Source organism: Panicum hallii, chromosome 8 (genome assembly GCF_002211085.1).
Source record: "Panicum hallii strain FIL2 chromosome 8, PHallii_v3.1, whole genome shotgun sequence".
NCBI classification, from domain to species: domain Eukaryota; kingdom Viridiplantae; phylum Streptophyta; class Magnoliopsida; order Poales; family Poaceae; genus Panicum; species Panicum hallii.
Window position 1 is genome coordinate 9,897,098 of NC_038049.1, and position 26,449 is coordinate 9,923,546.

The 26,449-nt window shown below is 44.2% G+C and overlaps 1 protein-coding gene across 1 annotated transcript in view; it reads right to left on the reverse strand.

Moving 5' to 3' along the window:
• LOC112903607 (mitotic apparatus protein p62-like) overlaps positions 1-20,431 on the reverse strand; it is a 35,955-nt gene extending 15,524 nt beyond the window's left edge. Inside the window, exon 1 of the mRNA XM_025972851.1 lies at positions 20,329-20,431. Within this exon, the coding sequence (XP_025828636.1) occupies positions 20,329-20,431 (103 nt within the window). The remainder of the gene's footprint in view (positions 1-20,328) is intronic.
• Between the last annotated feature and the right edge of the window lie 6,018 nt (positions 20,432-26,449).

Sequence of the window (26,449 nt, forward strand, 5' to 3'; positions counted from 1 at the left end):
AAGACTCCCTGAGGGTCCATATGAAAACACTTGTATTTAGCTTTTCCTTGGGATAGTTCTGATTTAATGATTTTGATACCCTTATTATGTAGTTGTGACATGATAATTTTATCCCGAAGGGTATTCTCCAAGGCTAATAGATTTAGACTGCCTTGAGGAACGATCTCTAGATTGAGTTTCTTCATCTGATTGCAGAGAGTATCATTGATAGCGGTTATGGATGCACAGTGGCAATGTGTTTTGCGGCTAAGTGCATCCGCAACCACATTAGCTTTACCAGGATGGTAGTATACCTCAAGGTCATAGTCTTTGATCAACTCTAGCCATCGCCTTTGCCTCATGTTCAAATCTGCTTGGGTAAAGATGTATTTGAGGCTCTTATGATCAGTGTAAATGTTGCACTTAGCACCCATGAGATGGTGCCTCCAAATCTTAAGAGCATGGGCAACGGCTGCTAATTCCAGGTCATGAGTTGGATAATTTTGCTCATGATTCCGAAGTGCTCGGGATGCATAAGCAATGACTCGGTCGTTTTGCATTAGAACACAACCGAGACCAGTCCCGGAAGCATCACAATAAACATCAAAAGGTTGGGTATTATCCGGTTGAGCTAGTACGGGAGCAGTTGTTAGAAGCTTCCTTAAAGTATGGAATGCCTCATCACACTTATCATCCCACTGATATTTAACTCCTTTCTTAAGAAGTTCAGTCATGGGCTTAGCTATCTTAGAGAAATCCGGAATAAATCGGCGATAATACCCTGCCAACCTAAGGAAACTTCGGATTTGATGGACTGAAGTTGGGGGTTTCCAATCCAAAACCTCTTGGACTTTAGTTGGATCAACTGATATGCCTTCGCTAGAGATAGTGTGTCCCAAAAATTTCACACTATCTAGCCAAAATTCACATTTTGAGAATTTAGCATAAAGACGATGATCCCGTAATCGCTGAAGAATGATATGTAGATGATTGGCATGGTCTTCATTATTTTTGGAATAAATTAAGATATCGTCAATGAAGACCACGACGAACTTATCAAGTTCCGGCATAAAAACTGAATTCATGAGATACATGAAATATGCCGGGGCATTAGTAAGTCCAAAGGACATAACCAGATATTCATATAATCCATATCTGGTTGAGAAAGCCGTTTTTGGAATGTCGCATGGCTTGATTTTAATTTGATGATAGCCAGAGCGTAAGTCAATTTTTGAGAAGACCTTAGCTCCAGCTAATTGATCAAACAAAATATCAATGCGGGGAAGTGGGTACTTATTTTTGATAGTGACCGCATTGAGTGGACGATAGTCAACACATAGCCTTAGGCTATTGTCTTTCTTTTTGACAAAGAGAGCAGGACAACCCCAAGGCGACGCACTTGGGCGTATAAAACCTTTATCAAGAAGATCTTGAAGTTGAATTTTAAGCTCGGCCAATTCGTTTGGGGGCATACGATATGGCCTTTTAGAGATAGGAGCAGTGCCTGGTTGGAGTTCAATAATGAACTCAATATCTCTGTCAGGTGGCATCCCCGGCAAATCATCAGGGAAGACATCAGGATATTCACAAACTACCGGGATATCCTTAACTTTGAGGTCTGTGATAGCATAGGTGCATGAATAGAGATATTCCTGCCTGGGCAGATAGAGGGTAATAGCTCCACAATATGGTGAATCGATTTCAATAACTCGGGAGGAAATATCCAGCAGCACTCTGTGCTCAGTCATCCAATTCGTCCCGAGTATAACGTCAATACCCTCAAGATTTAGCAAAACCAAATCAGTTTTAATTATTTGGCTGCCAAATCGAATGGGTACACTTTTAACCATTTGGTTAGAAGTAATCTTGCCTCCCGGAGTGGAAATCATATATGATCCTTGGGTGGGACAAGGATCAAGTTTTATTCGGGTACTACAGTTGTTACTAATAAAACTATGAGTGGCTCCAGAATCAAATAATGTAACAACTGGTTGATGAAGGATATAGAACGTACCCGACATAACAGGGGCTCCGTCCGGAAGTTTCGCAAGGGTGGTGAAGTTGATTTGCCCTTGCCGGACTTGCATCAACGACCTTTTACCCTTGTTCTGATTACCTTGGTTAGAACTTTGCCCTGGGTTAGGTTTCTTAGGCCGTGGACAATCCCTGATGAAATGATCTGCACTCCCACAATTAAAGCAGCGATAGTTACTGCCTTTCGGTGGAGCTTGTCGCACATTTGGCCTTGGGCCAAATTGCTGTGGCTGCTGTGGAGGTGCAGGAGGTCTATAGCTTCCTAGTTGTTGAGGCGGCCTAAAAACCAGTCGACCAACCGGGGCATTCCTCTGGGGTGCTCTTGTTTGGGTATTAGGAACGACCCGATATCTTGGTGGTTGAGCGCTCGAGGATCCCGTAGGGGTCTTTCTTTTCTTTTCCGCACGGTGTGCCATGATACAATCCTCCTGGGTTAAGGCCATATTTACCAGCTCACTGAAACTATTAGGTCTAACAAGATTCAAGCGCTCTTTGAGCTTAGTATTAAGGCCACGACGGAAGCGGTCTTGCTTTTTGGCATCATTATCTGCATGATGACCAGCATATTGGCACAGATGATTAAACATTTGTGCATACTGCAATATCGTACTGGAGCCCTGAGTAAGTGCCAAGAACTCATTTAACTTCCGCTCCAGTAATCCTTCAGGGATATAATGTGCCCTAAAGGCGGTTCGAAATTCTTCCCAGGAGATAACGTGTCCCGCGGGCTGCATGGCGTAAAAGTTATCCCACCAAATTCGAGCAGCACCGCGCAATTGCTGGGCAGCAAAAGAAGCTTTGTTTGAGTCCGCACACGGTATAGTCAAGAGAGTGAACTTGGACTCAATAATATGAAGCCAGGCATCAGCATCCAGAGGTTCTTCGGCTTTACTGAAGAACGGAGGTTGAGTGCTAAGGAAATCTTGATAGCTGGCCGCTGGAGGGGGAAGGTCGTCACGACCTCCACGAAACGGTTGACGCTGCTGGTTTTGTTGTGCTTGCACCAGCAGATTAAGAAGCTCCGTCTGCCGAGCCATCACCTCAGCTAGGTTGGGAGGCGGTGGGGGCGTCTGTTGAGAACCACTGGCCTGATCTGCCCGGAAACCTTCCGGGGTTCCACGTGTGGCTCCAACCATCTGAAACAAGAATTCAGATGATAAAATTTATTTACCCTGCTGAAGACTTACAAGGTAATTAGGACGATATAACTAATTTTGATATAGCAAGGGCTAGAAAGCAGGAAGATACTTAAGAGACTTAACTAACACTACCACAAGAATCCCGCTAACCACACCAAGGATCAACATTCTACCACACATCCCTAAAAGAACCAAAACACACATTGTATGATGATGAATTATGCATGCACGTTCTATTCGTCCTCACAAACCAAAAACAATTGCCGAATATCTTCGGACTTACGTGGTTAGTTTCGGTGGCATAGTACATACGTCTCTCACTATTAACTAGTCGATAAACCCTATCCGTCCTAGTTTCGTATTCGTGGTTAGTGTACCTGCAGAAAACCACAATATATATCCAATGAACCTTTCATGCCAGCATGTCATGAAAGCGTTCCCAATCATTACTGTTCACTATAGAAACAGCATCTGTACAATTACCGCCGTACAGACAACGTTAACATACGTTATCGAGATAACGTATTCACGGGGGGTACCGCAAAATGCGGGGATATGAACAGCGATCGCCATATCCTGCGCCGAACCATATACTCCCAATGTAGTCAACCTAAGTTGGTACATTGGTAGCATCTCAAGTAGGCCACTGCTTGAGAAACAGCGTTCGGTTCGCATCACCGACAGGAAGGCCAAGCTCCCTCAGTTGGCTGAGGATCCTTACCTTCTTACCTCACCATCGAAGATGTCGTTACAGAATGTAAGGTTGAGTTGTGCATGAATTTAAGTTTTGACAGAAAGTAATGCTGGAAGTTAGCTTTATACACTTATACAGTACAGCCACCTCTATTATTCCCTTAAACATCTCCCTAGGGCTTTACGTACTAAGCACAACCTTAACGAATCCAACGTACCTTTTGCAAAATACTTTGTTGGTCAAATTTTATACCGAAAGTATTTTTAAGGCACTTCACATCTCTAGTGTACACTTGTTAGCTCTGATACCAGCTGTGGCAGAACCAACCTGAATTATACCGGCTCAAGTACGCGAGTCCACTCTAGAGGTCTCCGACGTGCTTCAAACGGTATAACCCCTTGGCCTGTCGGGTAACGTCCCGATAAACCACCGAAAGCAGGATCAAACAAGGTACCCCGCACGAAGGCGAGTCCAGAGATATAAAGGCCATCATATTTTACATCACAGGCAGTTATAATACATGAGTGTTTAAAAGTAACATAATCTTCCCAACCGGGGAATTATTACAAACTGACATAAGTCTTAGAACAAACAACGATATTAAAGTACGGTATGATACACGTCGCCAGTATAGATGTCATGTTTGCCCTTGCATGACATCACTCGGAGGGGTCCAGGATGGCCGGGGACGGGTCCCACTCCACGGACCAACCATCAGGCAGAGGGTAAGGCCACGGTATAGGCAGGGCTTGATCAGCAGAAGCATTACCTGAACAAAAGTTATGAAGCAAGGCTGAGTATTCTAATACCCAGCAAGGCTTACCCGGTGATGGTATACATAGCCATATATCTAGACTCATGAAATCTGGTACAGGTTAAAGGATAAGTTTTTGGCGGAAAAGCAACTAAGAGTGGGTCCTTATCTTTCTCTTTTAGCTTTAAAGATTCTAGTTGGGTATTCATTCTATGTGAGCACCTAAATCTAAGCAAGCATGGTATAAACTTTGATCATTCATTTCTTTTAAATATCATACTATGATTGCTCTTATTACTCAATGTGACAAAGGAATTAAGCAGTCTCAATCATCGTGAGAGGCGGACGATTCGAATTGAATTTAACCTTGCAAGGTAAACCTAACACACACGCTTGGAACACCACAGGGTTGTTCCGAAGCAACCGTTTGCCTTTCATTCCGACTCATGGATCAGATCCACCACAAGCGACTGTAGGTCATACGCACTTCCAAAGTGCAGGACGTACATCTGTAGCGCGACTACAAAACCCGTACTCCTGGTTGCCCAGCAACACGTATGCCTACACGTCGAACATAAGTAACCAAAAGAAGCAAGACGAGTGGTGGGAGGTATGTCCACTACTCGGGCCGATTGGCTACTAGGCTTACCGCTTACCATATTTCGCGGCATGTGGTTAGTACTTTCAAACGCTTAACCCCGATCACCACACGCTGCGACCTTATCAGTAATTTTAACAACACAGACGGGGTATCACCTCAACCATGATACCTCACAAAACTCCCGTCCGTCATCCTTATAGTGATAACAGAATTGTAAACATTACAACTCCTATGTCGCGCGAGTGACAGGAAATCACCCGACTTCTACCGGCCCTATTAGCATAGCAGCTGGCCGGACTCAAATACTAGTATTCAATACATCGGTTCCTAGGAAAATGCAACTAGGGTTTCAAGCAATTCCTAAGAACTTAATGCAGAGATAGATATAATAGTATAGCTGGTAAAGTAAATAAAGTAGGGTTTATGTCCGGGGCTTGCCTTCTTGAGCAGGGTTGAGAGTAGAAGGATCGAGGTTTTCCGAACTTTGGTTCGGATCTTCAGTTAGATTCTCAACGGTGTCTCCGGGATTTCCAGGAATTTCCTCGGCTTGATCCGCGATCAGCTCGTAGTCACCGTCAGCGAGGGTAATCGGTTCTACATGATATGCAAGGCAATTATCATTAAGAAATGTGCATTCCTTTATTTGAGTCACATCAAAGATTATGCTTTCAAAGATTAACACTTCGAGAAAGGCCAAAACAAGAAAATTTTAGCCTAAATTTATAATTGATGCTTAACTTAACCACATTAATGAATTAATTCAAGATAAGCATCAAAGCATATATTAGAGTTAAATTTAAATTTGAATTTAAACTTTTAAGTAAAGAAGGTTATAAAATTTGGAACACTTAAAAAGAAATAGATCACCTCTTAATTTATAACTAAAGGATCTAATTAGTTAAAGCTTAAAAGATATGTTTAGCTAATATTAGTTTAAAATAATTTAAAAGGATTTAAATTGTAGTATAAACTTGGTTTTGAATGTTTTGCATCATTTTAGATATCAGATATAGAAATTACATATCACAATTACAAACAATCAATACAACATATAAGAATCAAAGATATTACATTTCCTTGTTTCAAATTTAAATTAGATTCAAAAATATTTGATTTCATATCAAATCCTTTTAACAAAAGTTGTAGGGTTCATAATCTAGTTTCCAACAAAACAAGTTTTGCTAATTTTGGAATTTCCTATGATTTTTTATGTATTTTACAAGACAGCATATGCATCTCACATGAAATAACAAGCACTTAGGGGGGGGGTCTTGGTAATTTTGCACTGGAACCCTTGGAACAACAGAACTAATTGCAAAAAGAGCCTTGCCCGTCCATGACAACGGCCGGCCGATCGGTCGTCGGCGTTCTCGCCGGCGGCCAGCATCCCGGCGAGGGGGAACGAGCTAGACATGGTCCACAGAACTCATGGAAGGCGCGGGAAGGAACATGCTCGGAAAAGTGGCTGTGGAATTTGGCCGTCGACACGTGGGTGCGGCGGCCGGGACAGAGCTCCGGCGTTCCCGGCAACCAGCCGTCGAACGCAGGTAGAAGAGATGCGCACGAGCACCAGCAGACCATGGGGAAGTGATTCATGTACCTGGACGGGTCGGAGGCCAAGCGAGAGAAGCTGTTGACGACAAGCTCAAATTCGGGCGGCGCCGGTGAGCACGGCTCGGGGCGGAGGCGAACCTGGCGGAGAGGAGTTGGGAGCCGAGCTGGGTTGGGTTCGGGTGCTGGAGAAGGGGGTGGAGGAGCGACTGGCCAAATGAATTGGAACAGAATGAAGTGAGCACTACGAATTTTGGCAAAAGGTGCACGGCGGCGAGCTCGGTTTCTGGTGGCCGTGGGGAAGAGCACAGAGCAAACTAATCGAAGGAAGAGGAGGGAGTGTGGTTCGGTCTGTAGCAGCACTAGCTCACAGAAGAGAGGGAGATGCTGGGAGGAAGAAATGACCACGGCTGGGCTCTGGATTGCGGCGGCGAGGTGGCGGTCGGCGAGCTCTCGGGGCAACCGTGGCACTCGCAGGAGGGGACACCGGGGAGGGGCTACGACGGCGGCCAGAGGTAGGATGACACGTGGGGAGGGGTAGCTAGGGTTGAACGGCGGCGAGGCAGAGCAAGGACCAGGGGGGTGCTCTGTCGCCGGCGTCAGAGGGGAAGCGGGGAAGAGCAGAGGGGGTGCAGAGGAAGAAGAAAGGGAAAAGAGATCAGGGACCGATTTGCAAAATCTGAAAAGTTCAGGGTTCTGCTTGTAAACTAAAAATTCCCATTGATCCAGGGGTTTTCTGAGAAAAAGTCCAACATAAAAGTTGTAGAGTTTTTCAAGCTCTACATTTTTGCTTTAAGACTCAAATTCAAAAACTCAAAGTTTACAACCTTATAAGTTGAATTTTAGACGAGATAAAATTTAAATTACTCCCGTCCTTACCAAACGGAAACTTGACTGAATTTTTGATAAATTTGCAATTATTCATGATAGGTCATGATGATAAGTAATTTTACAAATAAGTCCTTAAGTAAACATAAAAATTACTTTTACTTCTCAACTTTTTACACAAAAGACCCTGTAACCTGTATTTTTACACATAGGCCCTTGTCTTTACTTAAGAGCTTATTTCACCTTATGACCATACCCAAAGCACACACCTTGCACAAAAAGGCTTGTAATGCATGAAAATTTTAAATACACCCTTAACATCTATGTCTATTATATCCAGGGTTTAATTTTTATGAATCTTATTACCTGGATGTCACACAACACAGGACTCTCCGATTGATATTGAGCTTTGGCTTAGCTCAATATCCATTTCGCGACGTCTAGTAGTGTTGCGTTTTAAATTCCGCTGCAGATACTCTAAGTTAAAACAAGTTTTGTATAAATTCATACTAGTTAGGTCTTACTATCGTATGTGTTTGAATAACAATGTAATATCATATCTGTGATGTAGAATTGTCGGTGATTGTATCTCTGGACTCGTCTTTATACGAGGTACCTTGTTTTGATCCTGAGTTAGGTGGTTTTATCGGGACTTTACCCGACAGACCATGGGGTTACACCGTTTGAAGTGCGATTGAGTCTTTACTGCCTTCCGAGAAAGGATCAGCGCACTTGAGCCGGTGTAATTCAGGTTGGTTCTGCCACAGCTGGTATCAGAGCTAACAAGGGTACCCCGGAGATATGATTGACCTTAAGAATGATTTTAGTATAAAATTTGACCAACAAAGTATTTTGCAAAACTACGTTGGTTTCGTTAAGGATTGTGCTCAGTACGTAAAGCCCTAGGGTGATATTTAAGGGAACTAGAGGTGGCTATAGTATATATATATATATATATATAAACTCTGATGTCCAGCATTACCTTTCCGTTAAAACTTAAAATTTATGCACAATCAACTTTACATTTTGTAACGACACCTTCGATGATGAGGTAAGAAGGTAAGCGTCCTCAGCTAACTGGGGAGTTAGCCTTCCCGTCGGTGATGCGAACCGAACGTTGTTTCTCAAGCAGTGGCCTACTTGAGATACTGCCAATATATCAACTTAGGTTGATTATATTGGGAGTATATGGTTAGGCGCAGGGTATGGTGATCGCTGTTCATACCCCCGTATTTTGCGGTACCCCCATGAATACGTTGTTTCGATAATGTATGTTAACGTTGTCTGTACGACGGTAATTGTACAGATGCTGTTCCTATAGTGAACAGTAATGATTGGGAACGCTTTCATGATATGCTGGCGTGAAAGGTTCAGTATATATATACTGTGTTTTCTGTAGGTACGCTAACCACGAATTGATAGGTTCTGTACGGTTAGGATCTGTCGACTAGATATTATAGGGAGAGACGTATCTATATGATGCCACCGTACCTAACCACTTAAGTACAAAGATATTTAGCAGTTATTTTGGTTTGTGAGGACGTTAGTGCGTGCATGCATCTTTGAATTGATTATAAATTAAAACTCGTGTTTATGTTGTGATGGGGATACTTAGGGTGTGGTTATCCACAAGTGCAGCCTAGAAATGATCACGCAGCCATAGGGTTTAGTATCTCGGTATCTTTGTTTCATCTGCCAAATCTATCATAACTATCTGATCTCTAGTTCCTGCTGTGATCAGAATCCAATATCTCATTCCATTTACCTTGTGAGTTCTCAGTTGGATGTATATCATGATGCATTCCAGCATTTCTTGAGCTTAACTCATATTTTTTCCGCAGCCTTCTTAAAACCCTAAGGAATTTATATCTAATCTAACATTTGAATCCTTTTGATTCAGATGGCAGATGTTCAGAGGATCTATTGGGATGCTGAGGGATATGCTCACACCGCTTTTCTACATTGGGAAGGGTTTCCGAAAATCTTGTGGGACACACTTCGTATATTTCACTATCGGTACTGTGGCAGAACCAACCTGAATTACACCGGCTCAAGTACACAAGTCCTCTCTCAAGGGCTCCAATCGTACTTCAAATGGTGTAACCCCTTGGCCTGTCGGGTAACGTCCTGATAAACCACCGAAAGCAGGATCAAACAAGGTACCTCGCATGAAGGCGAGTTCAGAGATACAATTGCCATCATATTTTACATCACAGGCATTTATATTACAAGAGTTTCCAAAAGTAGCATAAGTTCCAAACTGATAGAAATTATTACAAACCATTTTTAAAGTTTCGAGTTCACGGCAGCGGAATTTAAAATACGAAAACTATACACGTCGCTAGTACGGACATCATGCTAAGCCCTAGCATGACATCACTCGGTATGATCCGTGTTGGCCGGGGACGGGTCCCATTCCACGGACCAACCATCAGGAAGAGCATAGGGCCATGGCATTGCCTGAAATAAAGTCATATTGCAAGGCTGAGTACTCTAATACTCAGCAAGGCTTACCCGTCTCATGGTATACTTAGCCATGTAACTAGACTTATGAAGGTTTATAATGGTTCTGGGTTTAATTTCAACTGAAAAGCAACAAAGAGTAGATCCTTAATTCCAAATTTTAGCTTTCAGGTTCTAGTTGATTATTCATTCTAAGTAAGCAACTATAGCTACTCAAACATGGTAGAACTTTCTCATCAAACATCATCTTTCATCATCATTAAGTTGTTCTTATTACTCTATGTGGTAGAAGTATTAAGCAGTCTCAATCTCCACGAGAAACAGATAATTCTAAATCAAATTTCAACCCTTGCAAGGTAAACCTAACTCACATGCTTGGAACACCGACAGGTCATTCCGAAGCAACCGTTTGCATTTCATTCCGGGTCGTGGAACAATACCACCACAAGCGACTGCAGGACCATACGCACATCTAATGTGCAGGATATACATCTATAGCGTGACTGTATGATCGTATTCCCGTCTGCTCTGTAGAACGAATTCCCACATGTCGGTGCATGTAAATAAACAATAAAAGTCGAATGGTGGGGCACGAGTCCACTTCCCGGGCCGATTGGTTACTGGGCTTACCGCTTACCATATTTCACGGCATGTGGCTAGTACTTTCAAATGCTTAACCGCCACTACCACACACTGCAACCTTAACCAAATTCATCAACATAGATGGGGTATCATTCCTTTCCATGATACTGCACGTAACCCCGTCCATCATCCTTATAGTGATTGCAGGATTGTAAGCAACCAATTCCTATATCGCGCGAGTGACAGGAAATCACTCGACTTCTACCGGTCCTATTAGCATAGCACTAGTCGGACTTAGATTCTATTCAATACATAGGTACCTAACAATGTGCAACTAGGGTTTCATTATAACTCCTAGGAACTTAAATGCACAAGTAAATATAAGTAGATATATATATGAATTGCAGTGTTATAATGTAGTGGGTTTATGACCGGGGCTTGCCTTCACTAGCGAGGCTGGAGTCAGAGACGTTAACAAATTCTTCCGAACTCGGGTTCGGGGCTTTAGTTAAATCTTCAACGACATTCTCGGGGTCTCCAGAAATTTCCACTTCAGGCACCGGGAGGATCTGATAATCTCCATCGGCGAGAAGCGTTGAGTCTACATGTGATGTAAACGATGCAGTTTAGAAGATGCATATACTTTTATTCTATTTCACAATAAAGTTGCAATCCAACGAAAACATAGTTCACTCATCAAACATATCATTCACTCTTCTACTAGGCAGTCATTTATCGAGTATAAACTAAATTACCTAGTTACAATAAGTAACATAGTTGTTTACTCTAAACATTTAAACTAACTGTATTAAATAGCATGTTTGGTTATCTTAAACAATTAAACTAATTATATTTAACAACTTTATTTATTTGACTACCTAATTATCTTTAATAACCCCTAGGTTACTATTTAATTATGGACTTACTTTGACTAATTAAATGAACCCTAAGTTAGGAATATAGCATTATCATACCAAGTTCAATTTACTCTGGTTGTTCTACACCTGATAACAGGTTGAAAATTTGTGGACAAGTCACACTACTCAAGAGCAACACCTCAAAATATTTTCATAATTTTTCATGAACTAGAGCTATTGTTCATGAATTTTCTTTGAATCTAAGCTTAAATTCATTACTGAAGTTACACAACGATTCTGACTCTCAAACTTTTATCTTGGATTATGCATGCTGAAAAAAAGCTAAGGTAAAATTTTCAGCCATAAACATGAAGAGATGCATCTGGAATTAAATTATGTAACTTGTATCAACATCAAGCAAAGTTATTTAAACGTCATAGTTAGAGGGCAGTTCTGAGCTTCCAAATTTTACACAGTTCTACTTATGGCACATACATGTCATGTTTCAAATTTGAGCCTCTGCACTGCTATGGATCAAAATATCTAATTAAAGTTTATATTATCTACTACTTAAATTGCAGTACAAAACACACATATTCATCTCATGATCACAATACAAAAGTTGTAGTATTTAACACAAGGATTCAAACCCAACTAGTTTGACATTTTTCTGAATTTTCTACAATTTGCTACACATTTTTGAAGTTCACAGCTTTTGAATTGGGGAGGGGCTCTGTAATTTTGCAGGGATACCCTTGGAACTTTTCAAATCCTTTCAATCAGGCCCTTGGCTCGTCGGGGAAGAAGGGCAGGAACATCGCCGGCCAAATTCCGGTGAGGCAAGCGATGGGGGGTGGAGAAGGACTGGCCCACGAGCATCAGGAGCTCAAGGCGCGTCCAAGGGTGGGCTTGGGAGGAAGAGGGGGTGGCCGGAGGTGGGGTTCCCACGGCGGCCGAGGCGGCGGCGAGGAGGAGCTCGTCGGCGAGGGGCTTCCCGGTGAGGAAGGCGGCCAAGCTCTGGTCTATTAGCTGTAGCAGGAGGTGAGGGAGCTACTGGGGTGGCTGGATTGGATGGAGAAGGGGCGGAGGGAGGGGTTCGACGGTGACAGGAGCTCACCGGAGAGGAGGGGAACGACGGCGACCGGGCTCCGATGAAGGATTGGCGTTGGGGTGGGGTCGTAGAGCTTCGGCGTGGAGCGGTGAAGCTTCTTAGGTGGTCGTCCGGGACAATGGGGGTTCGTGGTGGGAGCTCCGCGGCGACCAGGGGTTCGCCGGCGAAGAAGGAGCAGCAGTGGTGTTTAGAGGCTTGGGGCGAGTGGAGAGCAAAAGAGAGAGTGGAATGGAAAGAGAGGGAGCTTGTGAAGCTCTTGAGCCAGAAAAGAGGGGGCGTGCACGGGCGTTTGCCACGGCGGCGGCCAGGTGGCGGGCGGCAGAGCCGCAGGGCAGCGTGGCATGCGCGAGAGAGGGCCAGGGAGGAGGAGCTAGGGTGGTGGCTGGCGTCCAAGTGACGCGTGGGGTCTGCCCGAGCAGAAGGTGGCGCTGGGGAGTAGCTGGAATGACGGTGAGCGGCGCTGACAACCAGCAGCAGAGGAAGCAGAGGAGCAGAGCAGGGCACCAGACGAAGAAGAAGAGGGAAGGGGGTCCGAGGGACTCGTTTGCAAAAATAGAAAAATCCAGGGACCTCACTGTAAACTAAAATTTCCCACTGATCCAAAAGCCTAATGAGAAAATGATCAAAATAGAAGTTGTAGAATTTTTCAAACCCTACAACATTGCTTTAGGGTTCAAGTTCAAAAACCTAAAGTACAATGCTTTATTTTACAACTTTGCACTCAAATCAAACTTAATAAAGTTTTATCCTTATTAAGGTAAATTTCTTATAATTTTGGATCTAATTGCAAGTTTTCCTGCAATGTCATGATTACTTGCATTCTTACACTTTAGCCCTTAGTAACTTTGAAAGTTACTTTTGTAATTCAACTACTTGCATAAAAGGACTTGTACTTTTGTAAAATTACATAAATCCACTTATTTTCATAACTTTACTCAAATTTCACACCATTCAACACATACAAAACATTCTTCCTATTGGCTTGCTATATTTAACACCTAGGGTGTCACAGGTACCCAACCCAATATAAGGGTCGTGAGTTTACTGAGGTCGGAGTCCCCCGATGCCGTGCTACTGTCACTGTTCCCCAACATCCTATCCTTGAGTGGCAATCTATTGAGATAGAAGTTGTCGGATATCGTCTCGTGGACACCTTTGAAGCAGAAGCCCTCAAGGCTATCACTACTTTTTGTGAACAACATTCGGAGGAAGTAGCAGCATATCCTACTGGACTGTTTCCAGCAGTTTTTGCACATGATGCTGAGTGAAACTACAGAACAAACCATCTTGGACATTTAGTTGGAGATCTTGCCGAATAAACCCTCAGGACAGTGATCAGGTATATGAACACTCAGTATCATTTACAGTCACTGAAGCAAAAATGTATGGACGATATGGTGAATCTGGCCTAGGATTTTCATAGGAGTCTTACCCTGAAAGATGACCAGATTCATTCGCTTGGTCAAGGAATTGCCGGGAGAGATACTACCATTGGACATTTGGAGGTGCAGATCTTGGAGGGTGATGCTCAAATTTTCCAGCGCAACACCGTAATTGACTTCTTGCAGGAAAAAGTCCATGACTTGAACCAGGAATTAGGTGATGCCCTTGGACATATTGAGATGCTCCAAGAACAGCAAATGCCTCCTCTTGTGCCAAATGAGTTAGAAGAAGAAGAGGAAGATTCAGAAGAAGAACCTGAGGAAATTGAAGGTGTGTCTGAGATAGATTCGGAACATGGAGATCCAGAACCTAATACTCAGCCCAATCATTCTTCTTCCGGCAGCCATTCTTCATCTGGCAGCCAGTCTTCTGTGGGCAACCTCGACGACTTCTAAATCATCCTTGTCATCGATATCCTAGATGTGTTTAGTGTAGAATGGTGTGACATAGGGAGTGGGTAATCTAGCTTGACCTAAGGGCTACTTTTTGTATTATATGTGGCAAGAGTAGGTATGATTGAATGGTAATCGGTAGATTACCAAGATATAATATACAGACCACCAGTTGTAATCTATAACTTAAGTTCCTATTCAGTCATCTATCGATCTGTCAATCTGTTGTGCTATCTTTTCATGTTCCTTTTGGTGCGGTATATTCTGAAAATGGAAGCAAGTATAACTTGATGTAATGGACATCTTCCATGTTTTTCAGATGGTTGGTGCTACGCGTGGAACTCCTGAAGGGTTCAGGCCAGACCAGGCTAGCAGTTCTCAACAACCGCCACCTCACCCCCCCCCCCAAATCTAGCCGAGGTTATGGCACAACAAACTGAGCTTCTCAATCTGCTAGTGCAAGCACACCAGAACCAGTATCGACAGCAATCACGAGGAAGTCATGGTGACCTCAATCCCCAAGTGGCCAGTTATCAGGATTTTCTCAGCACCAGCCCCCATTTTTCAGTAAAGCTGAAGAACCTCTAGATGCCGATGCATGGCTTCATACCATTGAATCGAAGTTTGCCCTCCTTACTATACCTTGTATAGACTCAAGTAAAGCTCACTTCGCCGCCCAGCAACTTCGTGGTGCTGCTCGCATTTGGTGGGATAATTTTTGTGCAATGCAGCCTGCTGGACATGTTATTTCTTGGGAGGAATTTCAGACTGCCTTCAGGGCACATTATATTCCTGAAGGACTGATGGAGTGGAAGTTGAATGAATTCTTGGCCCTCACCCAAGGCATCCGTACGGTACTGCAGTATGCATAGACTTTCAATCATCTGTGCCAATATGCAGGTTATCATGTGGAAAATGATGACAAGAAACAGGATCGTTTCCGTCGTGGCCTCAATACCAAGCTCAAGGAATGCCTGAATCTTGTCAAGGCTTATACTTTCAGTGAGCTGGGTAATATGGCCCTAGCCCAGGAGGATTGCATCATGGCACATCGTGCCGAGAAGAAATGGAAGACCCCTACTGGACCCTCGAGTGCTCAGTCATCGAGGTATCGTGTTGTTCCCAATACACAGCTCAGAGCACCGCAGCGGAATGCCCCATCTGGCAGATTCATTTTCCGCCCGCCCCAACTGCAAGGAGGGTATAGACCTCCAGTGCCTCTGCAACAGCCGCAACAGTTTGGCCCACGGCCAAATAATCAACAGTTTCAGCAGAGAAGCAGCACTAATCGCTGTTTCAACTGCGGGAGTACGGATCACTTCATCAAGGATTGTCCTCGACCTAGGAAGCCTCCTCAAGGGCAGTTTGAATCAGAACAATCAGGGCAAGGGCAAGAAGTGAGTAATGCAGGTCCGGCAAGGGCGAGTCAACTTCACCACCCTTGCAGAACTTCCAGAAGGAGCCCCCATAATGACGGGTACATTTTCTATCAACTATAAACCCGTTATTATCTTATTCGATTCTGGTGCAACTCATAGCTTCATAAGTGACAAATGTGTTGCCCAAGTGGGACTCGATTCTTGTCAAGCCAAAGGGTCGTATATGATCTCCACCCCTGGGGGAAAGGTTGGTTCCAATCAACTAATTAGATGTGTGCCAATACAGTTGGGTAGTAAGGAAATAAAAATTGATTTGGTTTTGCTCCCTTTAGAAGGTATGGATATCATACTTGGGATGGATTGGATGACCAAACATAAGGTATTGTTAGATACCTCTTCCCGAGTTATTGAGATTGACTCACCACATAACGGAGCCACTACCCTCTATCTGCCCCAACAAGAGTACTGCTACTCTTGTGTTTATGCAATCACAGATATCAAATTAGAACACATCCCTATAGTCTGTGAGTATCCCGATATCTTTCCAGACAATTTGCCTGGAATGCCACTAGATCAGGATATCGAGTTCATTATTGAACTCCAACCTGGCACAGCTCCTATTTCTAAAAGGCCATACCGAATGCTGCCCAATGAATTGGCCGAGCTAAAGATCCAACTTCAAGATCTTCTTGACAAGGGATTCATACGCCCAAGTGCTTCACCTTGGGGATGCCCTGCTCTCTTTGTCAAGAAAAAGGATAATAGCTTAAGGCTATGTGTCGATTATCGTCCACTCAATGCGGTTACTATCAAAAATAAGTACCCTCTTCCCCGCATTGACATCTTATTTGACCAATTAGCTGGAGCCAAAGTCTTCTCTAAGATTGATCTACGCTCTAGTTACCATCAGATCAAAATTAAGCCTAGTGATATTCCAAAAATAGCTTTCTCGACCAGATATGGACTATATGAATATCTGGTTATGTCTTTTGGACTCACTAATGCACCGGCATACTTCATGTATCTTATGAATTCAGTCTTTATGCCGGAGCTTGATAAATTCGTTGTGGTTTTCATCGATGATATTCTGATATACTCTAAGACTGAAGAAGATCATGTTGATCATTTATGTGTCGTTCTTCAACGACTACGTGATCACCACCTTTATGCTAAATTCTCTAAGTGCGAATTCTGGCTTGATAGTGTGAAATTTTTGGGGCATACTATCTCCAGTGAAGGCATATTGGTTGATCCCCCTAAAGTTCAGGAAGTTATGGATTGGAAGCCTCCAACTTCAGTTCATCAAATCCGTAGTTTCCTCAGATTGGCTGGATATTATTGTCGATTCATTCCAGACTTCTCTAAGATAGCCAACCCAATGACTGAGCTACTCAAGACAGAGGTTAAATTCCATTGGAATGATAAGTGCGAAGAAGCATTTCATACACTAAGAAAACTTCTAACCACTGCTCCAGTATTAGCTCAACCAGATAGTACCAAGCCTTTTAATGTCTATTGTGATGCTTCCGGGACTGGACTTGGTTGTGTGCTTATGCAAAACAACCGGGTTATTGCTTATGCTTCCCGAGCACTCCGGAATCATGAACAAAATTATCCAACCCATGATCTTGAGTTAGCAGCTGTTATACACGCTCTCAAGATTTGGAGATATCATCTTATGGGCGCCAAGTGTAACATTTACACTGACCATAAGAGCCTCAAATATATCTTCACTCAAGCCGACCTAAATATGAGGCAAAGGCGATGGTTAGAATTGATCAAGGACTATGATCTTGAGGTACACTACCATCCTGGCAAGGCTAATGTGGTTGCGAACGCACTTAGCCGCAAGGCACATTGTCATTGCCTATCCATAGAAATCTTCAATAAAACTCTCTGCCATCAAATGAGAAAACTCAATTTGGACATTATTCCTTAAGGCAGCCTGAATCTCATATCTATCGAATCTACTCTTCAAGATAGAATCATCATGTCGCAATGGCATGATGAAGGTATCAAAATTATCAAACAGAAACTATCTCAGGGAGAAGCAAAATATAGGTGTTTCCACACGGATCATCAAGGAGTTCTATGGTTCAACAATCATATTGTTGTACCTAAGAATCATCAGCTTCATAAGCAGATCCTTGATGAAGCACATCTGTCCAAATTTTCTATTCATCCTGGTAGTACTAAAATGTACCAAGACCTTAGGCGAAACTTTTGGTGGACCAGAATGAAAAGAGAAATTGCTAAGTATGTATCCGAATGTGATACATGCTAAAGAGTCAAAGCCAGTCATCTGAAGGTATCCGGTACACTCCAACCCTTGCCTATTCCATCATGGAAGTGGGAAGACATTAGTACGGATTTCATCGTTGGTCTTCCCAACACACCTCAAAAGCATGATTCCATCTGGGTAATCATTGATAGACTCACCAAAGTAGCACATTTTCTTCCCGTGCATACAACTTATACTGCTAAGAAGTATGCCGAAGTTTATCTTGATCAAATTATTCGACTGCATGGTGTCCCTAAGACAATCATTTCTGATCGAGGGGCACAATTCATTGCACGCTTCTGGGAACAATTGCAATCTTCTCTCAGAACCAAGCTAATTCGAAGCTCTGCATACCATCCACAAATTGATGGACAGACTGAGCGAGTTAATCAGATCCTTGAGGACATGCTCCGAGCTTGTATCATTCACTATGGTACAAACTGGGATAAATATCTAGCCTTGGCCGAATTTTCTTATAACAACAGCTATCAGTCCAGTCTTCAAATGGCTCCCTTTGAGGCGTTGTACGGTCGAAGTTGTCGAACTCCTTTAAGTTGGTCTGAGATCGGTGAACGCCAAATCTTCGGACCAGACTTAGTCACCGAAGCCGAAGATAAGGTCAAGCTTATCCAAAGCCAATCTTAAGGTCGCCCAGTCTAGACAGAAAAGTTATGCAGACCAAAGAAGAAAACCATTACAATTCCAAGTAGGAGATTATGTCTATCTTCGGGTATCTCCTAGTAAGGGTGTTCAACGTTTCGGTATAAAAGGAAAATTAGCACCTCGATATATTGGACCTTTCGAAATCATCGAAGCCTGTGGCCTAGTAGCTTACATACTTTGTCTTCCTACTCAGTTGGCTGCCATTCACGATGTTTTTCATATACCCAACTCAAGAAATGTATCAAAGTGCCTACTGAGGTCCTTGAATCTCAAGCCATCGAGATTGAGCCTGATCTATCTTATGCAGAACGACCCACTCAAAGTCTAGATACCAAGGAGAGAGTCACTCGAGGAAAGAAGCTTAAGATGTATAAGATCTTATAGAATCACCATACGGTAGAAGAAGCCACCTGGGAAACTGAAGACTATCTTCGGAAAAATTTCCCTGATTTCCTTAAGATTCCTTAGGTATCTACTTTCCAAATCTACCATTCTTGTAATCTCGTGATGAGATTCCTTTTAGCGGGAAAGGTTGTGACACCCTAGGTGTCAAAATAGTAAAATATTAGGAAAGGATGTGAAATGTATATATTGAAATGTGTGAAATTGAGTGCATGTGTGGAAATAAGGACCTAGGTGTAATTTTTCAAAAATATGAGTCCTTTTATGCAAAATATTGAATTACAAATGTAACTTCCAATTTTGACTAGGGGTCAAAGTGTAAGAGTGTTAGTCATCATTACATTGCATAAAACTTGCAATTAAGTCCAAAGTTTTAAAACTTTGAAAAGTTTGAAATAAGCCCAAGGTTTTAAAATAAAGTTCTATCCTTTGAGTTTTTGGTTTTGAGCCCTAAATAAAAAGTGCTACAACTTTCATTTTGACCACTTTTTTATTTGAGCTTTAGAACCGTGGGGAATTTTGGTTTACAGTAAGGTCCCTGGAGTTTTTAAAGTTCACAACTTAGTCCCTGGCGCCCCCGCTCCTCTTCTTCCTCCTCTGTTCCTCCTCTGCCGCGCAACAGTGCCGCCGCAGGTTGCCGTGCCGCGCCGCCCGAGGCTACCTCCTGCTCCAGCGCTGCTCCACGCGTCGCCCCCGAGCTCGCCCACCGCCTCACCTCCCTCCTGCTAGCCCTCCCCGAGCAAGCCACGACGCTCTGCCGTCCGCCCGAGCTGCCCCTCTCTACCGCCGTAGACTGCCGCCGCTCACCGCCACTACAGCCCCGCCGGCGCCATCTCCTGCTTCTGGCAGCACCCACGCTTCTGGCCTTCTTCCGCGCACTCCACGTCACCCCGCCTCTGCCCGAGCTCCGCCCGGCCGCCACGCCCGTCGTCGGCCGCCAGCAGCAGCTACTGCTCACCGTGCCTCTTCTTAGTTCCACAGCAGGACTAGGAACTCATTTCGACTACTTATATCCGCTCGCATGGCTGTCATTTGTTTTCTCGACTTCTTCTCCACTGGACCACCGCCGCGCTCGCCGTCTGCCATCGTCCACCGCGCCGTCACCAGCTCGCCCCAGCCTGTTTCGATCTACGACAGCCCCTCCAGTAGCTTCGCCGTGATCCTATGAAGCTCACCAGCCCCTTCATCGCCGCCCTTGAGCACTGCATTCCCCTCGCCGATGAGCTCCTCCCCTCGCCGCCGTCCCGGGTTGCCGTGGGAACCCACCCCTCCGGCCATCCTAGCTCTCGCCGAGGTGATCAATCGAACTGCCTTACTTCCCTGGAGCTTTTCCCCCACCTCTGGTCCACCGCCGGTGAGCCGCTACACCGAAACACCGCCGCCGTAGTTGAGCTCTATTGCCGCCGCCTCGGTTCAGCGCCGTTCCACCCCCTCCGGTCAACCCCAACCATCACATCACCCCCAGCTAAGCCCGCGCAAGCCCCCTGGTCCTCCCTGGCCAGTTCCCCCTCGCTGCCGGCGACTACCATCGCCGGAATTTGGCCAGCAATTCTTGGCTTCCTTCCCCGATGAGCCAAGGACACAATTGCTTTGATCTAAATCTTTCTAAGGGCCTGGCTGCAAGATTCCAGTCCCTCCCCTCAATTCAAAATCAGTGATCTTTAGAAATTTGTAGAAATTTGTAGGAAACATAGAAAAATGTCAAACCAGTTTTGTTTGAATCCTTGAAGTAAATTCTACAACTTTTTTTACTGAAGTTTAATGTGAAACCAAATACTTTTTGAGCTATTTTAAAGTTTAGCAAAAGGGTATCTTATGTATAACTTTTGCATGCTAGCTCTATTGCTTGTGATTTTTGGTGTGTAGCCTATTTAGGGTATAAGTGAGCTTATGTGCAAATTTCACTTATAGTACTAAATCCTAGCTTAAACTAATTTAAACTTATGCAAATCAAGCTTAGATCTTTTTACCATGGGATGTTCTGTAATTGAGCAGTTCATAGTAAATCTTTCAAGAATTTATAGCACTGTTTTGTTTAAGGTTTGAATTTAAAGTTGAAATTTGAACTTAATTCAAATACTTTAGTTTCTATTTTCAGAAAATTATGAAAAATTCATAAGTAAGCTTATCTGCTTGAAGTAAGCTTACCCACAAAAATTCAAGGCCATAGCCTTTGTGGATTTCAAAATAAAAATCAAACTTGTTAACCTAATTCAATTAATTCAATTGATTATGATAATTGAATTAAGATACCAATAGTAGAGTTGAATTCAAATTTCTTGTATTGTAAAGTTGTGTTTATCCATTGTTAAAGTAAAATTCTCAACTCAAGAACCACCTAATTCAAATCATTGCATATCATGTAGCGTCAACGACTCTCGACGACGGGGACTACGAACTAATCCCAGAACACGAGCAAAGGTTTTCTAAAGACCAAGTGAACGTTGCCGAGGAATTAACTGAAGCCCCGAACCAAGGTTCGGAAGTTTTTGACATCCCTGACCCCAACCCCACCAACGAAGGCAAGCCCCGGACATAAACTGCTATTTTATTACACTGCAAATTATATATTCATATATATCCACTTGTGCATTTAAGTTTCTAGGAATTGTATTGAAAACCTTAGTTGCATATTCCTAGGAACCTATGTATTGAATACTAGAACCTGAGTCCGACTAGTTGCTAAACTAATAGGACTGGTAGAATTCGAGTGATTTCCTGTCACTCGCGAGTTCATAGGAGTTGCAACGTTTACATTCCTGTAACCACAATAAGGATGACGGACGGGGTTGTGATCATGATTCATGACCTTGGCAGAAACCCCGTCTATGTTGATGAAAATTTGATAAGGTCGCAGTGTGTCGTAGCGGTGGTTAAGTGTTTGAAAGTACTAGCCACAAGCCGCGAAATATGGTAAGCGGTAAGCCTAGTAACCAATCGGCCCGAGGAGTGGACATACCCCCCACCACTCATAATTTGGTTTTTCGCACACGCACCGACGTGCGGGAGTACATTCCACAGCGGATGTGAGTACGTCCTACAGTCACGCACACTGTAGGAGTATGTTTCGCACCGCGGACAGGAGTACGGTCATGTAGTCGCGCTACACGCGTATGTCCTGCACATTGGTGTGCGTATGGTCCTACAGTCGCTTGTGGTGGCACTGATCCACGAGTCGGAATGAAAGGCAAACGGTTGCTTTGAAATAATCATTGGATATTCCAAGCGTGTGAGTTAGGTTTGCCCTTGCAAGGTTTTGAAATTCGATTCAGAATTGTCCATTTCTCGCGGAGATTGAGACTGCTTGATCCCTTTGACACATAGAGTAAAAAGAGCAACCGGATGATGATCAAAGATGATGTTTGCTTTATAAGTTCTACCATGCTTGAGTAGCGATAGTTGCTTATTTAGAATGGATAATCAACTAGAACCTGAAAACTAAAAGTTGAAATTAAGGACCTACTCTTTGTTGCTTTTCAGCTGAAATTATACCTAGAACCATTACAAACCTTCATAGTCTAGCTACATGGCTAAGTGTACCATAAAACGGGTAAGTCTTGCTGAGTATTAGAATACTCAGTCCTGTGATTGATTTTTGTTCCAGGTAATCCCCCTGAGGACTCTGCTCTGCCTGTACCATGGCCCTATGCACTTCCCGATGGTTGGACCGTGGAGTGGGATCCGTCCCCGGCCAACACAGGACCCTCCGAGTGATATTGAGCTTGGGCTTAGCTCAATATCTGTTTTGCGACGTCTAGTAGTGTTGTGTTTTAAATTCCGCTGCAAATACTCAAAGTTAAAACAAGTTTTATATAAATTCATACTAGTTAGGTCTTACTACCGTATGTGTTTGAATAATAATGTAATATCATGTCTGTGATGTAGAATTGTCGGTGATTGTATCTCTGGACTCGTCTTCGTATGAGGTACCTTATTTTGATCCTGAGTTAGGTGGTTTTATCGGGACTTTACCCGACAGACCACGGGGTTACACCGTTTGAAGTGCGATTGAGTCTTTACTGCCTTCCAAGAAAGGCTCAGCGCACTTGAGCCTGTGTAATTCAGGTTGGTTCTGCCACACACTAGTCATTGCCAAACGAGGCGACCACTTGTGGCAGTCGCATGGCTCGGCTGTGATAAGGTTCCCTAAGCTTAGCCTTGAAGAAATTGAATCATTTTCTTCTTTCCCGAGCCTATCCCCACTGGCCCTATCCTTAGCCCCCGAGTGTTGGTAAAAAAGGCTCTTAACTTGAGGAATAGGTGACAAGAGATCAACTAAAAAAAGGTTGCACTAATTAGGCTGGATGTTCATTGGGCACGTCTCAGAGTTGTATAGCAAGGAAGTCATGATTAATCCCAATAATAAACATAAATGGTGACTCTGTCTAAGTGGTAAAAAGGGTTGCTTTTAGGTTTATGGAACCCCTTGTTTCAAGACACAGTCCCAAAATAATGGTTTAAACAAACTAAACATCTAAAAGACCCTTAGAAAACCTCCTTGAATCGGGTTCTTAATTTATGAATAAATCATTATTCGGGTAGTCCCGTTACCTTTCTTCGTAGTCTTTGTTGAGTGGCGGAGCTCCCAGGGCCCTTCGGAGAGTTTGACATTTGAAGGTGGAATGCATGATCTTCGGGTGCCATAAGCATCGTTTGTGGAGAGCCTGCTCGAATCATTCCTTCGAACTGAGAGTCTTCTTTCTACAGGTGGATTGTTCTCCAACTTCTGGCTTGTGCTTCTGAGTTGTCTCCAGGTAGTCGAGAGGGATTTGATAGTGGGTGGGGCTGTAGGCTTCCACTTCTTCATGCTCCTGCTACTTGGCAATGATGACATTGTGAGCGTCCCGGCCAGCGTTGATGATAGTCCGGAGATCGCCCGTGGAGGAGTCATAGAGGTTGCCTTCCCCCCCCCCACTGGTTTGTCTCGACCGCGTGGTGCGTGCATTCGGCATGCTTCGCATTGATGAACTTACGGCGTTCCTTCTCGATGTCATCTACATCTTCTACCTTGATGTTGTCTAGGAATTCAATAACCATTGTTGCGTTCACGTCTTCGTCGAGTGGATCAAGGAGGTAGTCATCTAGCTGGACCTCCTATAGGTGTTCACAGTCCTCGCCGGCGTGAATCATGAATACTTCTCGATTGGGGGCGAAGCGTTTGGCACTTCGCACCACCTGGCCTTCGTCTTCGTCATCGCAAGAAAGGAGGGGTCTGCCTTCTTGAAAAGGAAGTTCGCTGGGTGTGGTAATGGATCGTGGTGGACCTGATTTGCGAAACCTGGAGGGTTTCATGCACTTTCGATGCTCAAACCTGCCTGACCAATCTGATCCCCTTACCAGACCCTGGAGGTTACTTATTATAGGTGTCATATGAGCAGCCATAACCAAGTAGTTGTCAGAAACAGTAGCCCCCTAACACGTCGTGGCTTCTCCTTCTTCGAGTGGTAGTAGATGATCCAAATCTTCTACCAATGCGGAGAGGGTTCTAGGTTGAACTGCCTTAGACCAAACTAGACATGGCTTGGAGGTTTCAAGTTTGCCGATGGAGAGAGTGTGCGTTGTGGAAAAAGTAGGTGGCGAAACATAGCTTTGATTTGTGGGCGATTATCGACAAAGCTGACCAGTCGGACCTGATTTCGACTGGTTGTTGACCGTGCGAAGCTAGACACCAAGTAGTTTAAGACTCGTCCCCGACTAGTTTCTAGTCGGGATGAGTAGTTGAAGTAGTCGTTGGCGCTGCCGATTTGTCGAAGCAGTCGTAACTGCGGCACGAGCCGAGTAGTCAAGGTCATTGCTGCAGCGCATCGATGTTGTGACATGAGCTGAAGTTGAGCGGAGTAGTCGAAATCTTCCGGCTCCCTGGGGTTGATACGCCGAAGGGTGGATTCTGCCAGAGTAATGCGATCTGCAATACCTTTGTCTTCCTGAAAAGGTAGTTCCTGCGTGAAGGCCACAAGGTCAGAGTTGTATTCGAGTAGTTCAGAGGGCTCTAAGCCCTTCCAGTATGCGAACCAACCTTGCGGCATAGACGTTATGGTCAAACCCAGGTGACTACCCGAAAAGGATTCGAGGTGGTCATCTGGTTGCGAGTGGTTGTCAAGAACAGGGGCCTCCAAACAACGGTCGCTCCCTCATCCTTGAGTCCTTCCGAGCTCCAGCTTGAAGGTATAGTACTAGTTAACGAGTACTTTTCATTTGAGTCCGAGTAGTTGTCAAAAATGGGGGCCCCCAACAGGTGGTGGCTCCCTCGTCCTCGAGCTTGAGCAGATGGTCTAAGTCCTCCTCCAAGTTGGAGAGGGACTCAAACCGTGTAGCCTCCTCAGATCAGTTTGAGTCCAACCTGACTAGTTCTGGTGTAGCACGAGTTGAAGTTGCATCGAAAATGGACATCCTCTCAACCTCCCCGGCTAGATTGGGGAGCAGCAACTCATATCGAACTCGTCGAGGTTGCTACGTCAAGCTGCTGCAAAGGCCTCCGGCTTCCTGGAGTTAGCTAGGTGGTTGTTGAAGCCACCCGAGCCATTGGCAACGCGGATCTAGGAGCCAAAAACCAATGTTGTGCCCTCATCGAGCATGGTGCTGGTGAAGTTGAAAGATGCCATCGAGTTCTCCGGTGGATGCTCGATGAACACCCCTACCTGGTGTGCTAGCTGTCCGTGTTTTACCGCCACACCCACTGAGGGATACCCCCGAGGTGGTGAGTTTGTAGGTAGGGTGTCACCGAGATCAGAAACTCGAAGGTGCAAGGAACATAAAGTTTAGACAGGTTTGGGCCACCTAGAGCGTAATATCCTAAGTCCTGTGTGTGGTTTGTATTGCCTTAGGTGTTGATCGGGGTGATCTTGTGTTATCTTCCATGAGGCAAAAGTTGTCCCTCATGGTCCTATTCAAAGAGGGTCCCTGTCCGCCCTTATATAGTATGGGGGGACAGGGGTACATGGAAATCCTAGCTGGATACAAGCTCAGGAGTCCTACCCGACTACTTTTTGGGTAGTTTTATTCTATTCCGACTAGTTCTACTATAGTATGAGTAGCTCTACTACGTTAGGAGTAGTTATAACTGGTGTAGGCCATGTCCCACCCCTTATCCTGTAAGATGTATGCCATGTCCATAGTCACGTCGGCCCGGGTCTGACATGTTTACATACACGGATAGGTGGTTCAGTGATTACGCATTATGTTTACTCCTGCTCTAAGCTTTCACTGAATCTCTAAGCCACTGGTTTTACTTCTTCGATATACTCTGAGAATTTCTTCTCAGAGCAATCAGTAAATGTACCGTCAACCAGTGGGTTC